The 20,825-nt window shown below is 37.7% G+C and overlaps 1 protein-coding gene across 1 annotated transcript; it reads left to right on the forward strand.

Moving 5' to 3' along the window:
• The first annotated feature begins 9,141 nt into the window (after nt 1-9,141).
• Nucleotides 9,142-19,583, forward strand: LOC119732141 (metalloproteinase inhibitor 4-like). Its single transcript, XM_038205541.1, has 4 exons — nt 9,142-9,501; nt 14,271-14,612; nt 15,431-15,555; nt 16,267-19,583. Exons 1-4 carry the CDS (start codon nt 9,375-9,377, stop codon nt 16,498-16,500), a joined length of 828 nt encoding a protein of 275 aa, XP_038061469.1. The 5' UTR covers nt 9,142-9,374; the 3' UTR covers nt 16,501-19,583.
• Nucleotides 19,584-20,825: the final 1,242 nt, after the last annotated feature.

Genomic DNA, 20,825 nt, shown 5'->3' on the forward strand with positions numbered 1-20,825 from the left:
TACAATGAATGTCATTTGTATACAATGTATTTTATTTGGATTAATCTAAGCAACATATGCCTGCAACATGCTGAACCAAACTGTGACATCACAACATTGGGTATGACATCATCAGCTTCAGCTTCAACCTTTGCAGATACAATATTACATTTTATCTTGCAAGATTGATCGGCTATATACACATAATATATTTTCTTACTCCAGGAATGCACCATCTAACTTTAGATCTACTTGGATCTAAGAGAGGGCAGGTGGGGCTGAAGGGGCTTTCAAGAAAAAATAGGCCTACAATTAACTCTGTCTGGAAATATAATGTTATGATTAATTTTGAGAGGAAGTTTGATTATGTTAATATTTTATAAAGGAAATAAACGGTGGAGGATCAATGGACTGTGAAGGATGTTTTCCATTAAATAAAACATATTTCTTTCTTTTCTGTCTTCTTTTATGAAAACAAGGATGCACTTGTCACTGAAGATCTTTCTTTACGAAAAAAAGGAAACCTTTGGTTTAAACACCAACTTTAATGAGAACATAAAAACAGCCTACTTGTTTTTGCTGCTGTAGAGACAGGATGAAATTCAAGGCACACCTTTGCAAGAGTCAATAACAGGATGTGCCAAGATTAAAATAACTGGCAAACCTCTCCTAAAATATTACTTATTAGAAATATTTCTGCTTGGACGCTTTTCATTGCCTTCGTGTTGTTGCAATACGCTTCAGCTTGACTTGTTTACGATGGGATTGAACAACAAACTAGATTAACATCCGGAGTTTGGCCTTCAACCTAAAATAAATCATACATCAACATGAAATCTTCATGCAAGAGCAATGATGTCAGACAATTCAATTATATCAGACAATAAAAAATATGGAAAGGAAAAACGCTCTTAATTATAATCGACTTGACTTGTAAACAGCAAATTCGTACACACAAAATTCAAAAATAGTGAGACAAAAACTCAATTTCCGACAACCTGAAATCAGGATTGATGATTATCACTTATCAGAACGTTGAAAAATATTTTGGATGACTTTTCTTATGGCTGAGGACAGCCTCTAAAATTCAAACAAGCAAAGGGCAACATTTTTAATGGAAGTTGCAAATAGTTCATCATCACAGGCAATTTTTATAACTTAAAAAATGTCAAACCATAACAAACATCTAACTATATTCGTTTGGTATGCACAGGTGTTTCCAACATCAAAGGCATTACAATTGGTTAGAGGCTTCTTGCACCAGGTATTTAAAAAGCTATAAGAGAAGAAACACAGTACAATGAACAGCCGCCAAAAACATCATTGCTCGGTCAATGAACCCATGTTTTGTCCAAAATCCAAGACTTAAGCTGGATAAGTGAAGAGTATCAGTTGTTATTATGGTGGAAGTGATTTACACACATTTAGAATGAGAATGACTGGTGAAATGAGCTTATTGTGAGAGCAATGGACCAAGACTCAGAAGGCATTCTGATTGGCCTATCAATTACACGTTCAAATTCGCAGATAGTCTAGTATAGGGTCATAATGGGTCACATGGGGTCAAATTTAACAGAGGTTAATCTTCAATGAAACTAGATGATCCATGTAGACCTAAGTATACGATACCAGCTCTAGTTGGTTGTACAAGGAAGCTCGACACCAGCTCTAGATAGTTGGTTGTACATTGAAGCTTCAATTCTGAGAAATCCAACAGATAGTCAAAGTGTTGAAGTTATGGCTTGACGAGGGTGTGTAAGTTCTTGCTAAAAATACCTGGGTGGTCAATATAATTTCTCTATTAAACATCTCCCCACCCCCACCCCCAACAAGTTTAACTAATAAAGGTACTACTAAATAAAAGACAATCTGATAAAAAACAAGACCAAAACTGAGAATTCAACTGTCCAACTGATTGCCCCACAATTTCAGCCGAGCAGCCAAACAACATAATCTGAAAACTGGATTAGCCAAGAGACTTAGAACTACCCAAATTATTTCATCCATGAACAAAATAGGAAAATATCTTGAGTTGAACATCATGTGTTGAACAATCTATGAATTCTGCCACCTTCAAAATACTATTGTTCATCATTGGCAACATTGATTCAGATTATGGTTATCAATTTGTTACAAACTAAATACCTCCGAAAGAAAAACACAGTGCACATACCCTGTTAATTTAAAGAGAAACACTATCCTTAATCCTGAAATGAAAGAAAACATTTCTAACAAAGTAGGAAATAAACACTTAGTGTATACAGGGAACCATGCATCTTCATTACATTAAAGCAATCACAGAAGGAAATCAAACACATCCAGAAAGTATCGATTGTTCATCTACGTTTGTCAACTTTATTTAACAATTATTTTCCTCAATTACTCTGGCCCACTTATCTTGTAGGACATATTTCCTGTGTAGACTACCAGTAGTGAGCTAGCGTGCTACTCTGTCTTACCTGGAAATCCCCCCATTTAACTCTGTCAATATTCATTAAACATTTGAGCTGAATATAGTCAGTCTCCTCAATCAGCGTATAATCAAAGTATTCAACATTTCAACTTGGCCAAATTCCTTGCTTGACTTAAGGGGATTTCAAACATTTTGCAGTCTGCAGTGCTGGCAAGGTTATATCAGGCATCATGGATAATAAGGCCTATGAGGGATCAGAGAAAAAAATCCAAAAAGCATATTTATAGGCCTACATGTATCAGACAGAGCCTTAGAGGTCAACTTGGGACAAGTGTAGGAATTTACAAGTGATGAGGGTAAATGATTTGGCAGGACTTTTGACATGATCAGGTCAACTTCTAACAATCCACACCACTTAAGTCAAAACACTGCTTCCTTCCTCATGATCACAATCACTAAAAGACTGCAAAAATAATTTCTGTGGAAAACCACAAATATGTCAGGGCGGGTATTATAAAGAAGAACCAATTAAAAACAAGATTTTCTCATCAATCATATTCTTGTGCAATTTGTAAGGTTTATACATGAGAGGTACAGTTTGAAGCAGAACCCTAGCCATTCTCAAGATAAATAATTAGCCCTAAATGTTTTGGAGTGACAATTTGGCAAAAGAAAATAATGATGAAAATAATGAAGAAAATAATGAACAGCAAAAAATAAACTCTAAAGAATTTTTTTTAAATTATTATAAAAACATATGTTAAAATGTTTTGGCCTAGAAGTGAGAAAGCATTGGAAATTATAGAAGTTGAGTTTATCTGACATATAAAAAAGTCTTTGGGAAATTTATTCACTGAAGAATTTGGGTTGGGACCACAGGCAGTTAGCTTCTATGCATGGTGGTAGTGGTAGCGCAGTTTGCAAATCTCCATGATTGTATTCTTGATGAAAGTCGAGCTAACAACAGATTCCATGACCATAGCAAACAAGTGCCTGCCTCATAATGTATCTTCAAGGAACTGTTTGTTTAAGAGAAGCTTCTTGAATTCAAGGTTGTAGACATTGTACCAGCAAATTTTTCTTAATAGAAAGAAGGTGAAGTTTGGTTAGTAGTCCCTCCCGACAGCAACTTGTTTAAGAAATCTTTGCTCCAGGCCAATAGCATGACAATGAATCGTGGGTAGAGGACTAGTTGCCAAGTTTGACCGTGTTCTTATTCCTCCATGGTTTGACCCAGTACCATCCTACATTCAAATGAAAGGTTAACTTGTGGTTACCTGTCTTCCAGGCCTAGGGGGAGCTGTATGCTCCAGGCTGTGAGCATGACTGTAAGAGGTGGGTAGCCAAGTTTCAGCCTGTACCATCCTACAGCAACCACTTACTCTAACCACAGTATAAAACCCAAGGGACTATCAGACATCAAATGAATCAGTGGAGGGTGTCTGTGCGCAGTTGGTTTCATTTGACGTCACTGCGGTCAATGCAGCTTCAGTGTCTAGTCACGTAGTGTGCGCACGATTTATTACCACCTGCTTTTTTATCATCAAATTTGGCAGTTCTTATTGCAGGGTGGCTTGTGATGAGTTGAGTATCTGGGTGGGGGAACAAGCTGATGTTTTGACAGTCTTTCTGTCCTCCTCAAATTCCTCTTAATTCCTAGAAACTGTAAAATCTCACTTTGGGATTTATTTTGACAAAATTTGTACAATGACAGGAAGGCTTAACTTTGAAGTAAAGTTCTGCTGGGAAAAGGAAGAAACAGAAAGGGGCTAAACACATTCTGGGAAAGTTATCAGATTTTCTGTGCCTCCTTTTTTCAGGTAATATGCCTTTGGGGAAATTATGAAAAATCTTTTGCAATAAAAATATTCTTGGAAAATTTTTCCTTTTTGAGAAAATGCAAATAAATAAATAAAATACAATAAAACTTGGTTTGCAGGCTACATTTATTCTTGTACTACTTCATTACATGCACCCCCCCCCAACATACTGGCAGAACCATGCATGCCTCCAGTTTTGCCACACATTGCGTGATTGTCCTCATGGTGTGACAGCAAACAGTTACAACTCCGCCCATACCATCACCTTCATCTCATCATAATGCCAATCAACCTAGTCACTCAAATCCTAACCCTACAGGCATCTCCATCAAATCCTACCAACGTTATTATTTCCACATACTTTTTCACACCTCACTGTCACTTTTACCAGGTACGTGCAAATAACGCTGAGCATGGAATGAATAGTCACAGGTTGGGGTAATATGGAGTGCTTCTTTCCCTTGTCCAACCCATTCAGGGATGGTGTTGGGTAAATATAGTTTGATCTTTAAAACAAACTTCACCGTTTCATCATAAAAAGACTGCAGCCACAGAGGGTCATCCATGAAGTTTCTTAGCAAACAGTTGTCTAATAACCAAACTGCTACTGTGTACAGCCTCTTATGAATCCAGAAAGTACAACCTGCTAATTATCCACTCAAGCAGGAGGAGATATAACATAGTGTTAAACTAAGACATGTTACTTAAGGAAATCTGAACCATGGTGATTGTTTTCTGGAAAGCAACTTGATGGACACATATTGTTCTATGAAGTATACTAAAACACTATATGCAGAACATCTTTTTAAGAACAGAAAACTTGTGAAGAATAGGTGATCATTTATCTTGAATCATTTTCAATTCCAAATGCACACAATATTGCAAACAAAATGGAGAAGGAAATAACTGTTGGAAATCTTTGTTGAACTGTTGAGAATGTTCGGGAATAATGTATACATACATGGTTTGATCATTGTCCCCATTAGTTGAATGGTGATCGGCTGGCACCCCCTTTTTATTTTCATTAAGAGTCAAATGTGGTGTTACCACATAAAGTAGCCCGAATGTAAAATTTAAAAAGCCAAAAAATGACTTTCTCTCTTGTGTTTATTTACTGTATAGTGTTCAAATATTTGTGACTCGAGCTAAATACTTGACTCGACTCGACTCGACTACACACTGTGACTCAACTTGACTCGACTCGACTCGACCTTCTTGACCTAATGACTCAACTCTACTCGAGTCACTTCTTTAAAATGACTCGACTTGACTTGAATCACAAAAATCAGTGACTCGTTACAACTCTGGTCTGCATATAGTACAAATAACCCTGAATACACTCAGGAAAAAAAGAAAAAAAGATTGCAGACGGCTAGATGGAATAAAATAAGTTTCTGCAGACTGGCTCCAGTATCTCATCCATCACTCTGTCTGCATCTCACCTCAACTAGCTCCAGATTGTCTTGATCTGAAGAGTAGAGCAATGATCTGAGAGACAAGACATACTCTAAGAATCAATGAAGACAGCAAGCTATCCCCAACTATAATAGTCAATCTCCTTGCATCTCATTCATCCTAGATCTCCTCAAGGCACTGACAAAAGAGATCGCGTGTCCTCTGCATTCCTGACTGACTCTTGTCTAAGTAGAAGGCATTCCTTGCTTTCTTTAAGTCTCTCAAGAGTATATCCCTTAGTACAATCAAGGTGCCAGCCATTGTAGTCCCTCTCTGAATACTTCACCTGTTTTCGCTTGTTGATGCTGTTGTTGTTCTGATCATCCTACCTCCATGTTCTGTGAAGTGCCCAGAAATCACTGATGGGTGTGTAGTGCCAAACACATTCCACAAGGATTTAATTTCTGTAATCAGATTTAATTAAATCCCACTTTTTTAAGTGACCTGACTGCATGCATATTTCAACTGGATAATCCTGGTCTGATCTCAGGTAAGCTGGGGCTGAGGCTCTTTTAGGGAGGTGTCATCTTTTACAGGATGTTGTCACCAACTCTTCTGCTTATTTGGCACACAAACAAAGCCTGAAAATAGGAGAATCTTAACACAATGAAAAATCACAGGTTGGAGGATTTGCAATGGCAACGCAGCAAAATTGCTCCTCCAGGCTTGACGGAATATTGAATACATGTATTTTAAAATTCACTGGATATTCCAAAAGTTCAATGAGTGTGCCTCAATTGATTCAATGGAATAATGTTAACACTTTCTTTTTCTCAATGAAATAAGACATTTGGACTGAATTGCAAAGCCATTCTTATGTGGAAAGATTAACCTGCACATTAAGTGCTTGTTATTTATACAGACCACAAAGGTTTTAATTTTTGTTTTTTTACATTTTGAGAATGATACTGAACAGATGTGACTTGTTCATAAACCTGCTTGATTTTTGTACTTCTATACAATAATCTGATGATATCTATCATTATATCAAGTAAACATCAAGCTAAAGTTTCAGACCTCTACCTTTCCAAACTACTGAATTCACAGCGCCTTGAATTCTTGCACATATTTGCTATTTAACCAATTGAACTCAACACAGAGAGGCTGGTTTTAGTTTTCATCCATAAAAGCTGATTTATGAACTTCTTGAGTAGATCTGTCTGTGACTGAGTCAAATGTTCCGATTATGACAAGTGAGGTGTGTTTGAGAGGACCTATTACAAAATGTTAGGTCAAGATAATAAATTCACCTGACATGCTAAATCCAGTGGCTTTACACAGATAAATACATGCAGAAATAAGTACAAGTTGAAATCACAGAATAACTTCATCATTGCACTATGATTTCACCTTGCAGCATAAAAACCCGTCCTTGTCCCACGAAACAGATGAATTTTCTACATACTTGGAATTCTTGCTTTTGTGGAAGTATCTTTGGTTGTTAATACTTGTTCACCTGGACAGCCACTGTTTGGAAGCTTGTACCTGTAAGCTTTCCATTGTAGTATTGTTAGTAGGACTATACACTACCCCTTTTGACTGATCTGCCCTATACACCTAACTCACTGAGCTGGTATAGCCACTGGTAGTCCATTCTTCATGTGAAGGATGTATGCTACTTTCCTGCAGCTTTGCAAGAATAAAGACTGTTGTTTGGCAAAGTTTTAACATTTTTGGCATATTTTGCATTCCAATCCAGGAGTTCTACAGGAAAGCATCAGGTGATTTTTTTTTATACATTGTATGATTATAAAATAAAGCAGCTACTCTGAATCTCTGAAGGTTTTATGGGTGGGGTGGGGGGGGGGGGGGGGTGGGGGGCAGGGGACCTAATAGCAATAGTCCTGCTCTCCCACCTCATTCAGTACAGTGTACACAGTTCCTTTTCATACAGAAAGATGCTATGCCTCTAAAAGTTACCCACATCCTGGGGTGGCAGGATTGCATGAAATGCCAGGGAAATCTCCAATTTCTTCCATTTATCTCATGGTACAGTTCTTTTCCTAAAACTAGCCAGAAGGGGTTCATTCATAGATGTGTCAAGGACTTTATGTCAAGGAAACTGAAACTTGGAATTTTACAGTTGGAAAGAAAACGTTTCGTGAGTCATGTAGGAAGTCGATCATAATTATGGGTGGGGAAAAATACGATTCTTATCTCGCAAAGCCTTCTCAGAAAAATATCAAAGCTGGGTTCCTTTTTGCTTTCAATAATCCAACCTACGTCAAAGTCAGGATAGACTGATGATAGCAATTTGTCCAAATTGTCAGAAATTGTGTTTGAGAGTTATGACCAGTATGCGTATGCCAGCGGCAAAACAGAAGACAGGAATGTGGGCTGCAAATGCACAATACAACAGGTTGCATGTAAATCATCTGGGGACTTGAGAACAAACATTCCTGAAATTACAGAACTATATCCCTCCTTACAACTTAGATATGTGGTGGAATTAAATACCTCAGACATTATTCAACCACCAAAATATTCAGGGCTTTCTAAATTCTAGGGATGTTTATCACCCGATACATTTCAATGGGTTGAGAAATCGAGGCTAATGTCAGTAGTATTGTAATATTGATGTAAGCGTTGGCAACTAGCTAATAATGGGGAAAATTTAGAGTCATGACTAATAGACAGACTTTTGAAGAAGACAACATCTGAAGGTTTCTACTCTGCTGAAGGACACAGTTACAAGTACAGTAAATCCTTGAAACTTCAAGAGTGGTATCAGTTTCAAGTTTTTAACTCAAGAGTTAGTAAAAGGTCAAGTTGTAATTCAGACCTAAGGTTTGTGAACACAGACTACTTGAAATATTCAGATGAGTCCAACATTCAATAAGAGCTCAAGGATGATGAAGGAAGGAGTCAGTCGTCATTATTTTCAAAACTTCAAACTTTAATTAACTCTAGGCTCTGCAATCTTTTTCCAAAATTCTCTCAAAAGTTCTAATTATTTGCCTATGTTAGTGAAAGTAGTATTTTCAGTGCCTCAGTACAGCTGCCTTGAAAGACTGCGTTTTGAAAACAAGCTTATGTAGACTGCCAGAAAACTACCATTTGAATAAAGCCTATTCAGTCATTTTCATATTGATGAAAGGCATTAATCACCACACAAATGTTTGACAACCAAACAAGAATCCTTGCAAAGTGGCAAAGTAGAGTAAATGTGAATGTCCTTGAATGCATTGGGTAATCTAGGCTTCTTCCTCACCAAGGGTAAGGAGCAAGCAACCATTAAGTAAACAACATATCACTATCACAAATAAGTCAGAGCTATACCCACTCTGAATTTGATTGGTCTATAACTTGTACACCCACCTACCATAGCCAGTCCCTTGATCTATTAGGCCACGACCACACTGTTATTGGCAGATCAATTGCTCCAGTAACCACAGGCCAAAGGGGTGACTCATGCAGAGGGAGCAGGCATACTACATAGAATAGCCAGTGACTCCTGTAAGGATAAATACAGGCAGCATGGCAGGGTAGTTTTCAGTTTGTCACCCAATGCTCCACGTGTTCACAACGTTCACAACAAACTTGAGAAAACACTCCATGATATCTTAGTGTTCTATGGTTACTTACATGGATGCTCCAGAGAAAACGTCTCATTAAAGCACAGAGCAAGCTGGTGAATTTGCCATTGGACAACTTGAATAAATCAAGCTAATTGATTTTCCAGACAAGTCTCTTGATTCTATCATAAGATGGATTTCTCATCATTAAGTTTGATTTTCCTCCTCTTCCTGGCATATCTTGAGACAACCCAGATGGTCTTAGGATGTCAATGTGCCCACAGACATCCACAGCAACACTTCTGCCAGGCTGAATTTGGTAAGTTATTCCTGGACAATATTGTATGTCATTAGTCTAAATGATGTGTCAAGTTTTTAGAAATTATTTCTACAATGCATGTCTATAACACTTCACATCTGATTACAATACTGGATATTGTGATACCAACTTTATCAGCAAACTTAAGTATCTCTTTTGAAATATGGTAGTCTTGGTCAAGGCGTTCGGCAGTAGTGTCCGATGATCATACACAGCAGCCACACACTTTGCACTCACACGTACGTAAACTACGACCTCAAACGGCTAGGCTGCAATAGGCAAATCAGGTGAGGCTGAATATTTTGCAGACAGTTTTTGTTTTTTTGTTGCTGAATTTATATGGAGTTATATTTGCAGACTCCTCACTTATGTCCATGTAAAATATGAGCCTCCACGACCAAGTACTGAAAAATAATCTCATAATCATTGGCACACGATGTCATTGCTGGAATCCAGTAAAACCCAATGGATGTTCCCAGGCGTTCATTCAGCCCACCTGATTTGCATATCCTAGTCACGTGAGGTTTCTGTTTGCGCTTCACGCAAGTATGTGTGAGTGCATTTTTTTTCTCGGCCAACCTTTGATCATCAGTTTCTATCATCAAATGCCTTGACCAAGGCTGGAATAGAAACATGGGTATTTCCTACTTTCATGCTTTAAGAGTGGACTGAAAATGAGATAGATGCTAAGGTGTTTGTTTTGCCTGTTGGTTGCATGATCTATCAGCTCCCGGGGTTTTTTCTCCATATTTTTGCAAAACAATTCAGCATTTGATTTTGCTCAATTGCATGATTGCACCTGGCAAATCGTGCACAACAGAGTTTTTTTAAAATTTGTACGAAGTTTGTTTCATGCCTAGGAAACAAATCGCCCTCAAAAGTCCTTGCTATCATTTGATCATGCTCATACTCTTGATGAAACAAACCTCTGCAGTTCTATAGTCAAACAACAAAAGTGCAAAGTACTGAAGCTCAATAACACTGCACATTCCCTTAGGCAATGGGCAGTGCTTGGTAAATTCCAACCCTCAATCCACCCAATCATCAGTTCTCACACCTGACCATTATGAAGAGTGTTGACAAAATACTGCCACTTGTATTACAGCTATATCCCTCCAACTTGCAAGACAGTTAACCTCCTGGCAACTTGTTGATTAGTTGACCATTGGTTGATGGTTGTCCAGACATGCAAGGGTATCTGGTTTATGGGAAGGAACCCCAAACCAAAGTACACGAACTAGTAGTCCTACATGTACGTGAGCTTGGACCCTTGATGCAGGAGTCCCTGTAATTAGTGACCCCATACCACTTGGAGTTACACCCGAACAGTACATTAACAACTTATTGTCAGGTTAGACAATAGGAGAGTTACTGAACAGAGTCAGTTTAAACTCCAATTCTGACAGTACAACTAAAATATTTTTTTAAAGACACAGGTATTTCTTGGTGTCAGTAATCAGTTTGTATTTCAGGACAACTTGAAAACAAAGTTTTTAAATTCCCTAATGGTAAGAACTACTCAGAGGCAAACCACGATACATTGGCCACTTGCACAGCCAGTATTATAAACAAGAACAGATTGAAACTACTCTAAGATTTTAATTTATGAAATAAGTTAAAATTGCAATAAACAACAGAATAATCCTAAATTGAAGCACTTTGTTTTGAGCAAAGCCAGAAACCTTTCTGGATAAATCAACAATCACCGAGGAAGAGACCTCAGAGGATCGGTCCCTAGGCACAGGTCAAAAACAAACGGACTCTCTATGGATACTAGTTGAGAAAAGAATATATTACTGCAGTTGAGTAAACAAAAGGCACACATCTCTCTCCAGCTACTTAAAAGTAAACACAAAAGGGGAAAAGTGCATTGTATTGAAGCACAGCTACGAAACTGAAGTGGAATTCCTCTTGCCTAGGGATCAACAGAAACTTTTGCATGTTTGTCTGGTAAATCCATCATAGATTTCATATATTTGCAGCATTTGAAAGTTGTATAAGTTTTTGTTTGTTCCTCCAAATTCACCTGACACCCTGAAATGTACTCCCTCCCGGCACACCCAAGGAAAATCAGCTTAAATTGTCAATCCCCAGTTGGATTATGAAATTGACAACTTCCCAAGGCAGTTGTTGAAAACAGCAGCTATAAAAACACTCTACTCCCCATGAATTTCTTATAAGTCAAGTCAACTTCAAATTATGTGATCCAAAAATATAGAAACATGATTTGCAAAATCAAAATTATTGCTAAGACAATAAGGTTGTTACTTTTCTAGTTTAGTGTTGAAATTCTTACTTTTTTGCATGTTGGCAAAAAGACGGAAAGAACTCATTCATTGATTTTTTGGTCACATTTTATAACTAAATTCCTTGAACCAAGTACAAGAAGCTGACAATTTCTGACCCAATATGACCAGAGTGTGTTTCCAAGGTCAGACAACTTTCACTTTGTGCTCACAATCACCACAAAAAAATCAAACATTTGTTGAGGTTGTAACTCTCAATATCGCCTCATTACTGGCATTAGGCAAGAGATCTATTTTGGTTTCTCTGATTTAACTAACAAGCTATCACATACAACAGCCTGATTATTGTTGGCTTAAGATGATCTATAAATAGCTACTGAGATGTAACAATGTCTTTTTTTTTCAAGCGTAATGAGGCATAATTCTTTCTCCTTCAAAATTGTAAGCTGCCCCTATTTATAGACAGTTCTTTTTTTCAAACCATAGCTGTAGCTCTATGTTCAGACACAGTCTGCCATGAAGCCAAGGAATATTCACTGTACAGCAGAAAATACGTTCATTGTTATTTCCAGACACAAAATGGGGCAGGCCACACACTTTAACAAAATCAACATGCCATTCAACCACAATGTAACCGCAATGCAAGGATAATTTCGTAGTAGAGGGTTTATTTTGGGATGTGTCCCTCAAAATCTGTACTGTGTACATTCATTTGATTGACTGTGTACAAAGCCTTAGAAAATAACGAAGGGGTTGATGTGAAGAAACGCAAACCGCAAACTCCACACACAAGAGCAGTATGAAATCTTCCTGAAATAGAATCAGACTGGAGGATTTGGCTGTGGTGTCTCAACCAAGCAACCACGCAGTGATCCCTCAAATGGCTCAAACTGTCCTTGATTTATAAAACAGCCAACATTCCAAGCATGGATGGCCTTTCATTTCAAGTAAAGGTCACAAACACCAAAGTGTTGATCCCCTAAGCAATACTCTTATTATTGCCAACAATCATTCACCAGTCACAATCAACAAATAATTACTGGATTTACCTAACAATGCAGCTGGAATCCAAGGCCTGATGATAAACACTAAACAAGGTCTCCACCCAACAATAAGCACACGGAGACCTTAGGCCCATGTCACTGTTCCCTCAACAATTGATTTCTCAATGCAGTTTCTATTGGCAATTGTTCAACACTTTAAGACAGCGAAGTACAACCAGAAGTTTTTTAGACAAATATTTAATGATAAAATCTTTTTAAAAAGTTGGAAAGTTACCCCCCCCCCCCCTTTTTGGGGGGTTAACAATATTCCTCCGACGAATTAAGTGGCTCCTGATGATAATAATTTGATGAGTTTGTGAGACTAGCACATTTTTTGGCAATATACATGTACATACAACTCTGTTGTGTACCATGGCATGTTTTTGAAACTGAATACCCTACACGACACAATCATCTACAGTCAAATGTCATTCCTAGAAAACATTGATAGCTATTACTGTTTGTCAATGGATAAGGCCACAAAAAAAATCTCCGGTTTCTGGTATGCGCGCGCGTCGCCGTAGCCATGCGCGTCAGCAAAATGAAAAAGTTTGTTTTTTTTTAATGAAAGATGATATCTCAAAACCGCCAAATTCACTGGTTTGACTGGAATCCTGCTGCTGCACAAATTTAACGTGTTTTTAGATGGGGTTATGATCAAGAATAAGCGTTATGTGGCTTTTCTGGACTCCCATGTATTTGCACTAAGTCTAGTCGGGCACCATTTGCAGTCATCAGCCGACATTTGAGGCAAAAAAATCAGGTAAAAAAAAAAAAGCAGCGTCGCCGCACCACTTTTTGGGCAAGCTCCATACCAGAAACCGGAGACTTATTTTTTTTGGCCTAAGCTTACAACACTGAATACTAGACATACATATTACCACAAATACAAACAAAATCCTGTTCAACAAACTAAACAAACTTTGCAGAGGTATAATTTCAAGATCTGTTGTGCAGGGTACAGGGCAGTGATTGTCTCATTACCAGGAATACAGATTAGCTCAATTTACTGCCAGCTTTTCAGACAAATTCAGTTCCATTGTTATACTGCAGCTCTGACAGTGGTTGTGAATAGGAATCAAAAAAGAGCATTCTCCTTTGTTCAATGGTATGGCTGATCCTGCATGAAACCTAAGGAGTTAACTTTAGCTGGCATTGAGTCCAGCATTCATCAGGCTTGAGTGACTGTAACTGACACACCGTCTTCTTCAAGGAACCATCCTTCCTGATATAATCCCCCAGTCGACCAGGAACCAGGAGGCCTCATTAGCTCATAGGAACACATCCAGGGTAGCTGATACATGGGGGCACACAACCACAAAAGGGGGAGCATACCCCCCTCTCCCCCCCCCCTCCCCCAGTTCTTTCAAGTATCCTTCAGTAGGTTAGAAGATAAGGTAATCATCAATTCAACTATTCAGGATTATCAAGTCATTCAAATAATTTGATAACTGATTCCATTTTCTTCTTTTCAAAACAGTTATTCGTGCCAAGGTCATGAGTAAAACCTTTGAGCCAATCATGCCATCTCAATCCCTACCCACTACCCCTCAACCTACAACCAAACCCCCATGGAGATTCCCTGCAGTCAGCAAACTGAGGATGGCCAAACCTCCCAAGACACTTCGGCCCTTGTCTGAAGGACAGATGGAATCTTGGAATACCTGGGCAATGAGACTGAGGTACATGGTGCAGGTGGAGAAGGTCTACAAAGGAGAGGAGACGATACTAGCAAGAAGCAAGATTGAGATTGTTAGTCCTGCAGATAGTGGCATGTGCGGTGTGACGATGCTGGAGGAAGGACAGAAATACTTGCTGACAGGTGAGGACAATCATTACAATAGCCCTTTTGCACTGAGCAGCCATCTTTGAATGCCCAAGAGGCCTGCTCCAAAATAAAGTACCTCATCAATGATGCCTGCAAAGCAAAGGATCTTTATGAATAATGGTCCAAACCCAGGTTATGTATTAAATAATTACTACAGACTTAAACATGGATGTTTCCAAATGGAAGCATTCTTCATTTTAGGTGTGGGGCTGGGTTGAGGCACAAAAGGTTGAGACTTTTCAAGTTGTGTTCATGTAGAAGGCATCCTCCACACACATCATAACTCGCCATATAAGTTTGATGGTGCAGAATCCCATGGGAATGAATGCAGTTACAGTGTGTCTGGTTTCCAAAAGACCTGTTTCCCTTCAAACTTAGAACAGGATATGTGATTGGGCGGATGATAGCAGACTTTTTTTGCTGTCAGAGGTCAACCGTGAAATAGGTTGAATTAAGGCCTTAAAAGTGTCCTGTAAAAAGTGAAAGAATGTTATCTTTGGAGAGATACAAGTACTCAAAGATGGAACATACTTAACTACTGTATGATGTCCATCTTTCCTAACTGATATAACCAAAGCACGCTGACATCTAAAACTTCTTTGAACTATTTGCAGGATATAAAAACACAGACAATCATGCTTGAAATGTGATTTTTTTTTTTTTACCATCTATATGCAAGTTACGCATTGTGCAATTTTTGGCACAGTTAGCAGGACATTCCAAGGGGCATTCTAAATTTCCTTCCCCTGATAATATGAATGTCCTCACAGCAATTATATTCAGACAAGTTTTTTTTCTGGACTTCTTTACAGGAAGCTTCTCTGAGAAAGGGCCGACAATTCACCTCTGTGACTGGGTGGTTGAGTCACATCTTGTGACCAAAACACAGAGACAAGGACTCAAGTATGTCTACAAGAAATACTGCGATGAGTGCATTGTAAGTCAACTTCTTTACAAAATATTCCTAACTGTGTATTGTGCTTTAGCTTATAGTTGAAGGCCAAAGCTTGATCAAAGGCTAAAATGATTTGAAGAAACTGATGCCATTGAGGAGGCTACAACCTCATTTATTGAAACAAAACACAATGGCTGTAGGCAGATAAATAAACAGTCACTCACAGCAAATAGCTCATCAACATCTTATAATTAGGTACCTTCATGATATGACCTCATAAACAATTTATGAATATAGCTGCAACAACATTGGTATAGACACCTGCTAGACTAGTATAGTTTGTCACCTGCTAGGCCAATCAATTACTAGGCTCTTGTAATAGATTTATCAATAAACCACTAACTCTATTAACTGATGTTTACTAACAGAGTGAAGGGTTTGCAGGATAATCAATACTGACTGGCCTCGCAAACAGTTTGCAATAACAAACAAAATAAGGAGCTACATCTTGTTGATGTCTCTGAACAAAATACTCACTTTAGAAGGCTGAGGATCCACCCATCTAGTGAACAGAATTACAATTTTTTTTTCAGTCTGTCAAATATGGTATCAAAAAGTTATGCGTCATGTTTCAAGTCTGTTTTACATTTATATGCAGCTACTATTGGGTAATGAAAACCAGCTGGAGCAAAACCATCGATAGTTCAGACATATCTTGAATTGATTAAGACATCCTTTTCCCTCTCATTTCAGATCAAGCCTGGTGTCATATACTGGCCTCCGGAAGCCAAGGAAAAAGATGTCTGCGCTTACAATCCCTACTTGTTCCATGAGAATGACTGTGCTGCTTTGTATTCTGCTTGTGTACGCAGGCCAAGTGGTATTTGTGAATGGCAAGTTACAAATAAAATGAAAAGATGTCAGAAGGGGGGTGGCATGAAATTGAGATCAGGGGGAAGACATGCAAAGAGACATAGTGTCTCATGAGCTACATGTACATTTATGAAGAAAAAAACCCAATCAGTATGTATGTGACAATCACACATTGCTAGTGTTCTTCTAAATACTTGTACTGTAATTGTCTGAGATCATAACCCTGCTCATGAGACCTAGCAAATGTGGATTTTTTGACAACCCTTTTGGGAGCAGAACGGAGTGAAATTTCTGTTTGAGACAAACCTGTTGAGTTATCTGTGAGAACAGTGATAATTAAATGCACCTGTCATTTGTAAGTGTACATCATGTCCTTCATGGATGTGACATAGGGGTGCGTCGAGTCAATTTGTGGGGTATGTCATTGTTCCTCAGTAGATGCATCACAATATGTGAAAGGTGGGTCAAATAACGTCAAATGTATGCATTGGTGTGTCACTGACAAAGTGTAGATTCCACAAAAGGATGTTAGACTATGACACACCATTCCAAGGGGTCATGGGTGCGTCATACAATTGATAGGTGCATAATAAAGGTCTCGATAAGACAGATATGAATGGTCGAACTGAATGTTGACAATGAACAGAAATGGCTCAAATTAAATTTGCTAAATGTTCAAATTAAATCACACATGCTTGTTATTGAACTGTAAATAGAATGCTTAGGAACAAAATGGATCAGGCAAAACTATTTTTCATTGACCATTTTTGTTGTTCGGCTTCAATGTTTTGATTCCAACAGAAAAAAAAAACCTGTATGTTTGACCAAATTTAAACATTTACAAAGAAGATTATTTAATGTTTATTTGACACTTTTGTGAAAATCAATCCTGTAAATTATTGGATGCTAAGTTATATATTGCTCTGTAAATACACCCTTTGTATAAATTGCTGACAAATGTTTGTGGACATACTATTATATTTGTAACTTATATCCAATATGCATCATACTGTTCTGATGATTGCTGTTTCGCTGTATGGCCGATACCTGAAATCATTCCTACAAACAGGTGTCTAAAAAGTTCATAAATACAAGGGAGGGGAACCATGTAGCTCCATCTGATCTAATAAGACAAGTCCAAGGCCAAACTGGCCCTGATAACTGCTGGAATGAATGTTTTCAAATCCAAAAACTGGGTCTGTGTCAATTCAAGAAAATGAATGATTTAAGAAAGTCTAACTTTGTTATTAGCACAGTGGAATTGATCACCTGGGATATTATTACACAAGACCACATTTCTTTTTCCTTATTACTGGCGTGAAGGTAATATACATATATGTGACATATATACTGCTGTGATGTTCTATTGGTTATGGACTTGTCACCCTAAAGCAAGACATTTTTTTGATAAAGGTTATTTCCTGAGTGAGGAGTGAGGAGCGTATGAGTCAGATTTACAGGTTTGCACATTCATCAAGAGGAAATGTAAAACTTAACGTTAGTTAGCAGGGATGAAATCATAGCTTGGGCACTATCTTTAAGAAAAACCTTGCAATACATGGAAATGTCTAGAGGTCTTATCTTGATGTAAAACTTCTCACAAGTTTGTTTCCTATGATAGACATGCAAATGATGCAAATAAGACAACACTGTGTTTCTTTAGATTAAGCACCTGTCAATGACGCCACCCATCGCCTGCACAGTGACAAAACCCCTCACCTGTTAATGACCACACCCACCTGTGACCACACCCTTCACCTGCAAGTGACCCCAACTACATTTAAGTAGCCCCACCCATCTGCAGGATGGTTAATGCCTAACTTGGAACACTGCCCATATTCTTATTAGGGACAGGATTTGCTGTACTTTTAACTTCTTGGCTATTTATTCTGAATACCATATTAAGATTCAACATAATCCAACATGTGGAGAATTTAACCAACAGACAGCTTTGATGAGAAGTCTTGGATGGGTAGAACGATTAACAGTTGTAGGCATTGTCTTTGTTTATGCAATTTGTGATTACTACGTGCACCTGCTGAGGTCCTACACATTGTGATGATTTTTCCACAGTTTCTGTTGTTTGAAACAACCTGTAAGAAAATGAAGCATTTTTATATCACTTAACACAGTCTATTGTAATTTTTAAAAAGCACTGAACTTGTTAACTTGACCAAAAACAGAATATTTTCCCTCCCTTATCATGGTTGAAGTGAGGGTACCGGTATAATCTTTTATGAACATATATTGACGGGTACTGGATACAGCACAGGTATTGATATGTACATTATGTAAATATAGGACAAGAACATGTATGTATGGTGCTATATTATATAGCTTCTTTAAGAAGCACCTGTAAGATAATGTAAAGAAAGTATTCATTCTTCTCTATTTTTTACTAATTATTCATAATAGAATTTTATTGTTCTGACTTTTTATGTATAAAAACTGAAATACATCAGCATACATGTATATATCCATTATTTTCACTTACTATCTGTTATCAAACAATACATGTTGAATTTGCTTTGCAGATCAAAATGTTGATAAAATTATTTTGAACAATATTGCCACAAGTCAAGAAACTTACCTTTTCTTCTCAAAACAAACACACTTTCAAGAGCTTTAACTTCAAGATGTACATGTATCAGTGGTAACATTGAAAGGAATTAATGACAACAATGGCAGACAAGTAAGCCTTCTGAATAATTTTTCACCACAAAATCCCAGACTATAATTTCAACTTGAAGGTCACTGCTGCTGTTGCTGCTGACACAATGTCATCACTCCATCTTGACTTAATAGCTTGAGGCATGATTATGAATTTCCTGCTCGGACATTGGTTAATTACAGACTCCTGCTGCCTGACCACTAAGGCTGGGCTGTTCTCACGGAATCTCTATTGACCAGAAGCAAAATTTACTTCACTTTCTCAGCACTTTCTGAACTGTCCTTAAAAACTAATAAGGAAAAGAGTAACAGGACATTGACACTGATGCGAGTGGAAATACAATTACACTGTACGGAACTCTACAATTTATAAAAGTGTTTTAATTTGCTGATTCCTGATTTCCTGGTAGTTTTACTGACATTTCCTGTAAAATGATATGTAATTTGCAAAAAGTACAGTCAACTGTTTACAGGTGTTTTGGACAAGTAACGTTGTAATAAACATACTCATACACATATATCAGATACACCGTTGTGTTTGTTTTGAACCTATTGTTATTTTAATGAATCTGGTTTTATCATTCTTCAAACTTTAAATTAAACAAGAATATTCAATTCATATATTTTAAGCTTAAAAAATTGCAGAGGTTTTGGAAAAGGAAATTTACGTACAACGTCAATGGATTAACAGAGTGACAGTCTTGAGATTGAGCAAAATTCAGAGTTCAAGGGGAAGAGTTGTAGTGTGTTGCTTTCCTGTGACCATGACATCTACCTCTATGTAGGTTTAGTTGGGTGTGGCTTTAGTAAACTCTCACTTCCACCTTTGAGAAAAATCCTGCTACGATTGAAACATCAGGCTCTCTATCTTTCTTTTTATATTAGATGATAAGTCAAGAGCACTTCCATTCAATTTTGGGTACAACTAGAGTGGTAAACAATTTTTTTTTTAAATATTTTCAATTAATTTTGAAATTGTTCATCTGTCGATAAAGGTGATTGTAGATGGAGTTTTCCCCAGCATTAACAACTCATGGCATTAGCACCTACACGGGGTGGTACATTGAATTATATCTATACCAAAACAAATCTGATAATTACAATCTGATAACCACATTGGGGGCAGCATTCATGTAGGTATTTGAGGAAGACTGACTGTAAATGCTCCTGAAATGCAGACAAGTGCATACTAAGAAGATCCTTCCTCAAGATATACTGCAGGTCTCGCACATCTATTGACATTATTCCTAGACTAGTGTAATAGCTTTTATGGTGCATGTAGGATCTGTAATCAGAAGCAACAAGACGAGCAAGGGAACATCTCATGCAAAGTCAAAATGATGGAACATTTGAAACGGTTACCGACGGGAAAACCATCTGTACAATGCAGTAATACAGAACCAAATATGGCTTAGATAATATAAACAAGGTTGTGAATTTCAGTTAAAATTCAGTTTTTGGAGGACGTCTTTCAGATTATTCAACTGGGGTATGTCTACAGCTTCCAACGACCCAACCTGTATGGTGCAATATATGATATCACGACCATAGCAACAATAAAATGAAAAAATCAATCTTCACCAATCAGGAGGCCCAGGAACGCCTCTAGCTTGGCTAACAGGGATCTAGGGAAATTTCTCTTTAAATAAAAAGCTTCCCTGTGGTTGGCTAAATGGAAACATATAGACACAGAGAAAAAAAGAATACAGAAATAGAGAAACAAATTAGTCTAAAATAAACTAGAAAAAAAATTGTTTCCTCCGTCCATG

The sequence above is a fragment of the Patiria miniata genome, unplaced genomic scaffold (assembly GCF_015706575.1).
Source record: "Patiria miniata isolate m_02_andy unplaced genomic scaffold, ASM1570657v1 HiC_scaffold_24, whole genome shotgun sequence".
Taxonomy (NCBI): domain Eukaryota; kingdom Metazoa; phylum Echinodermata; class Asteroidea; order Valvatida; family Asterinidae; genus Patiria; species Patiria miniata.

Bases quoted from the DNA above. Each gene is read 5' to 3' on its own strand.
- LOC119732141 (XM_038205541.1), top strand. From the start codon at position 9,375: ATGGATTTCTCATCATTAAGTTTGATTTTCCTCCTCTTCCTGGCATAT. The intron at 9,502-14,270 runs GTAAGTTATTCC...TTTTCAAAACAG, and splicing joins CTTCTGCCAGGCTGAATTTG to TTATTCGTGCCAAGGTCATG. The intron at 14,613-15,430 runs GTGAGGACAATC...ACTTCTTTACAG, and splicing joins ACAGAAATACTTGCTGACAG to GAAGCTTCTCTGAGAAAGGG.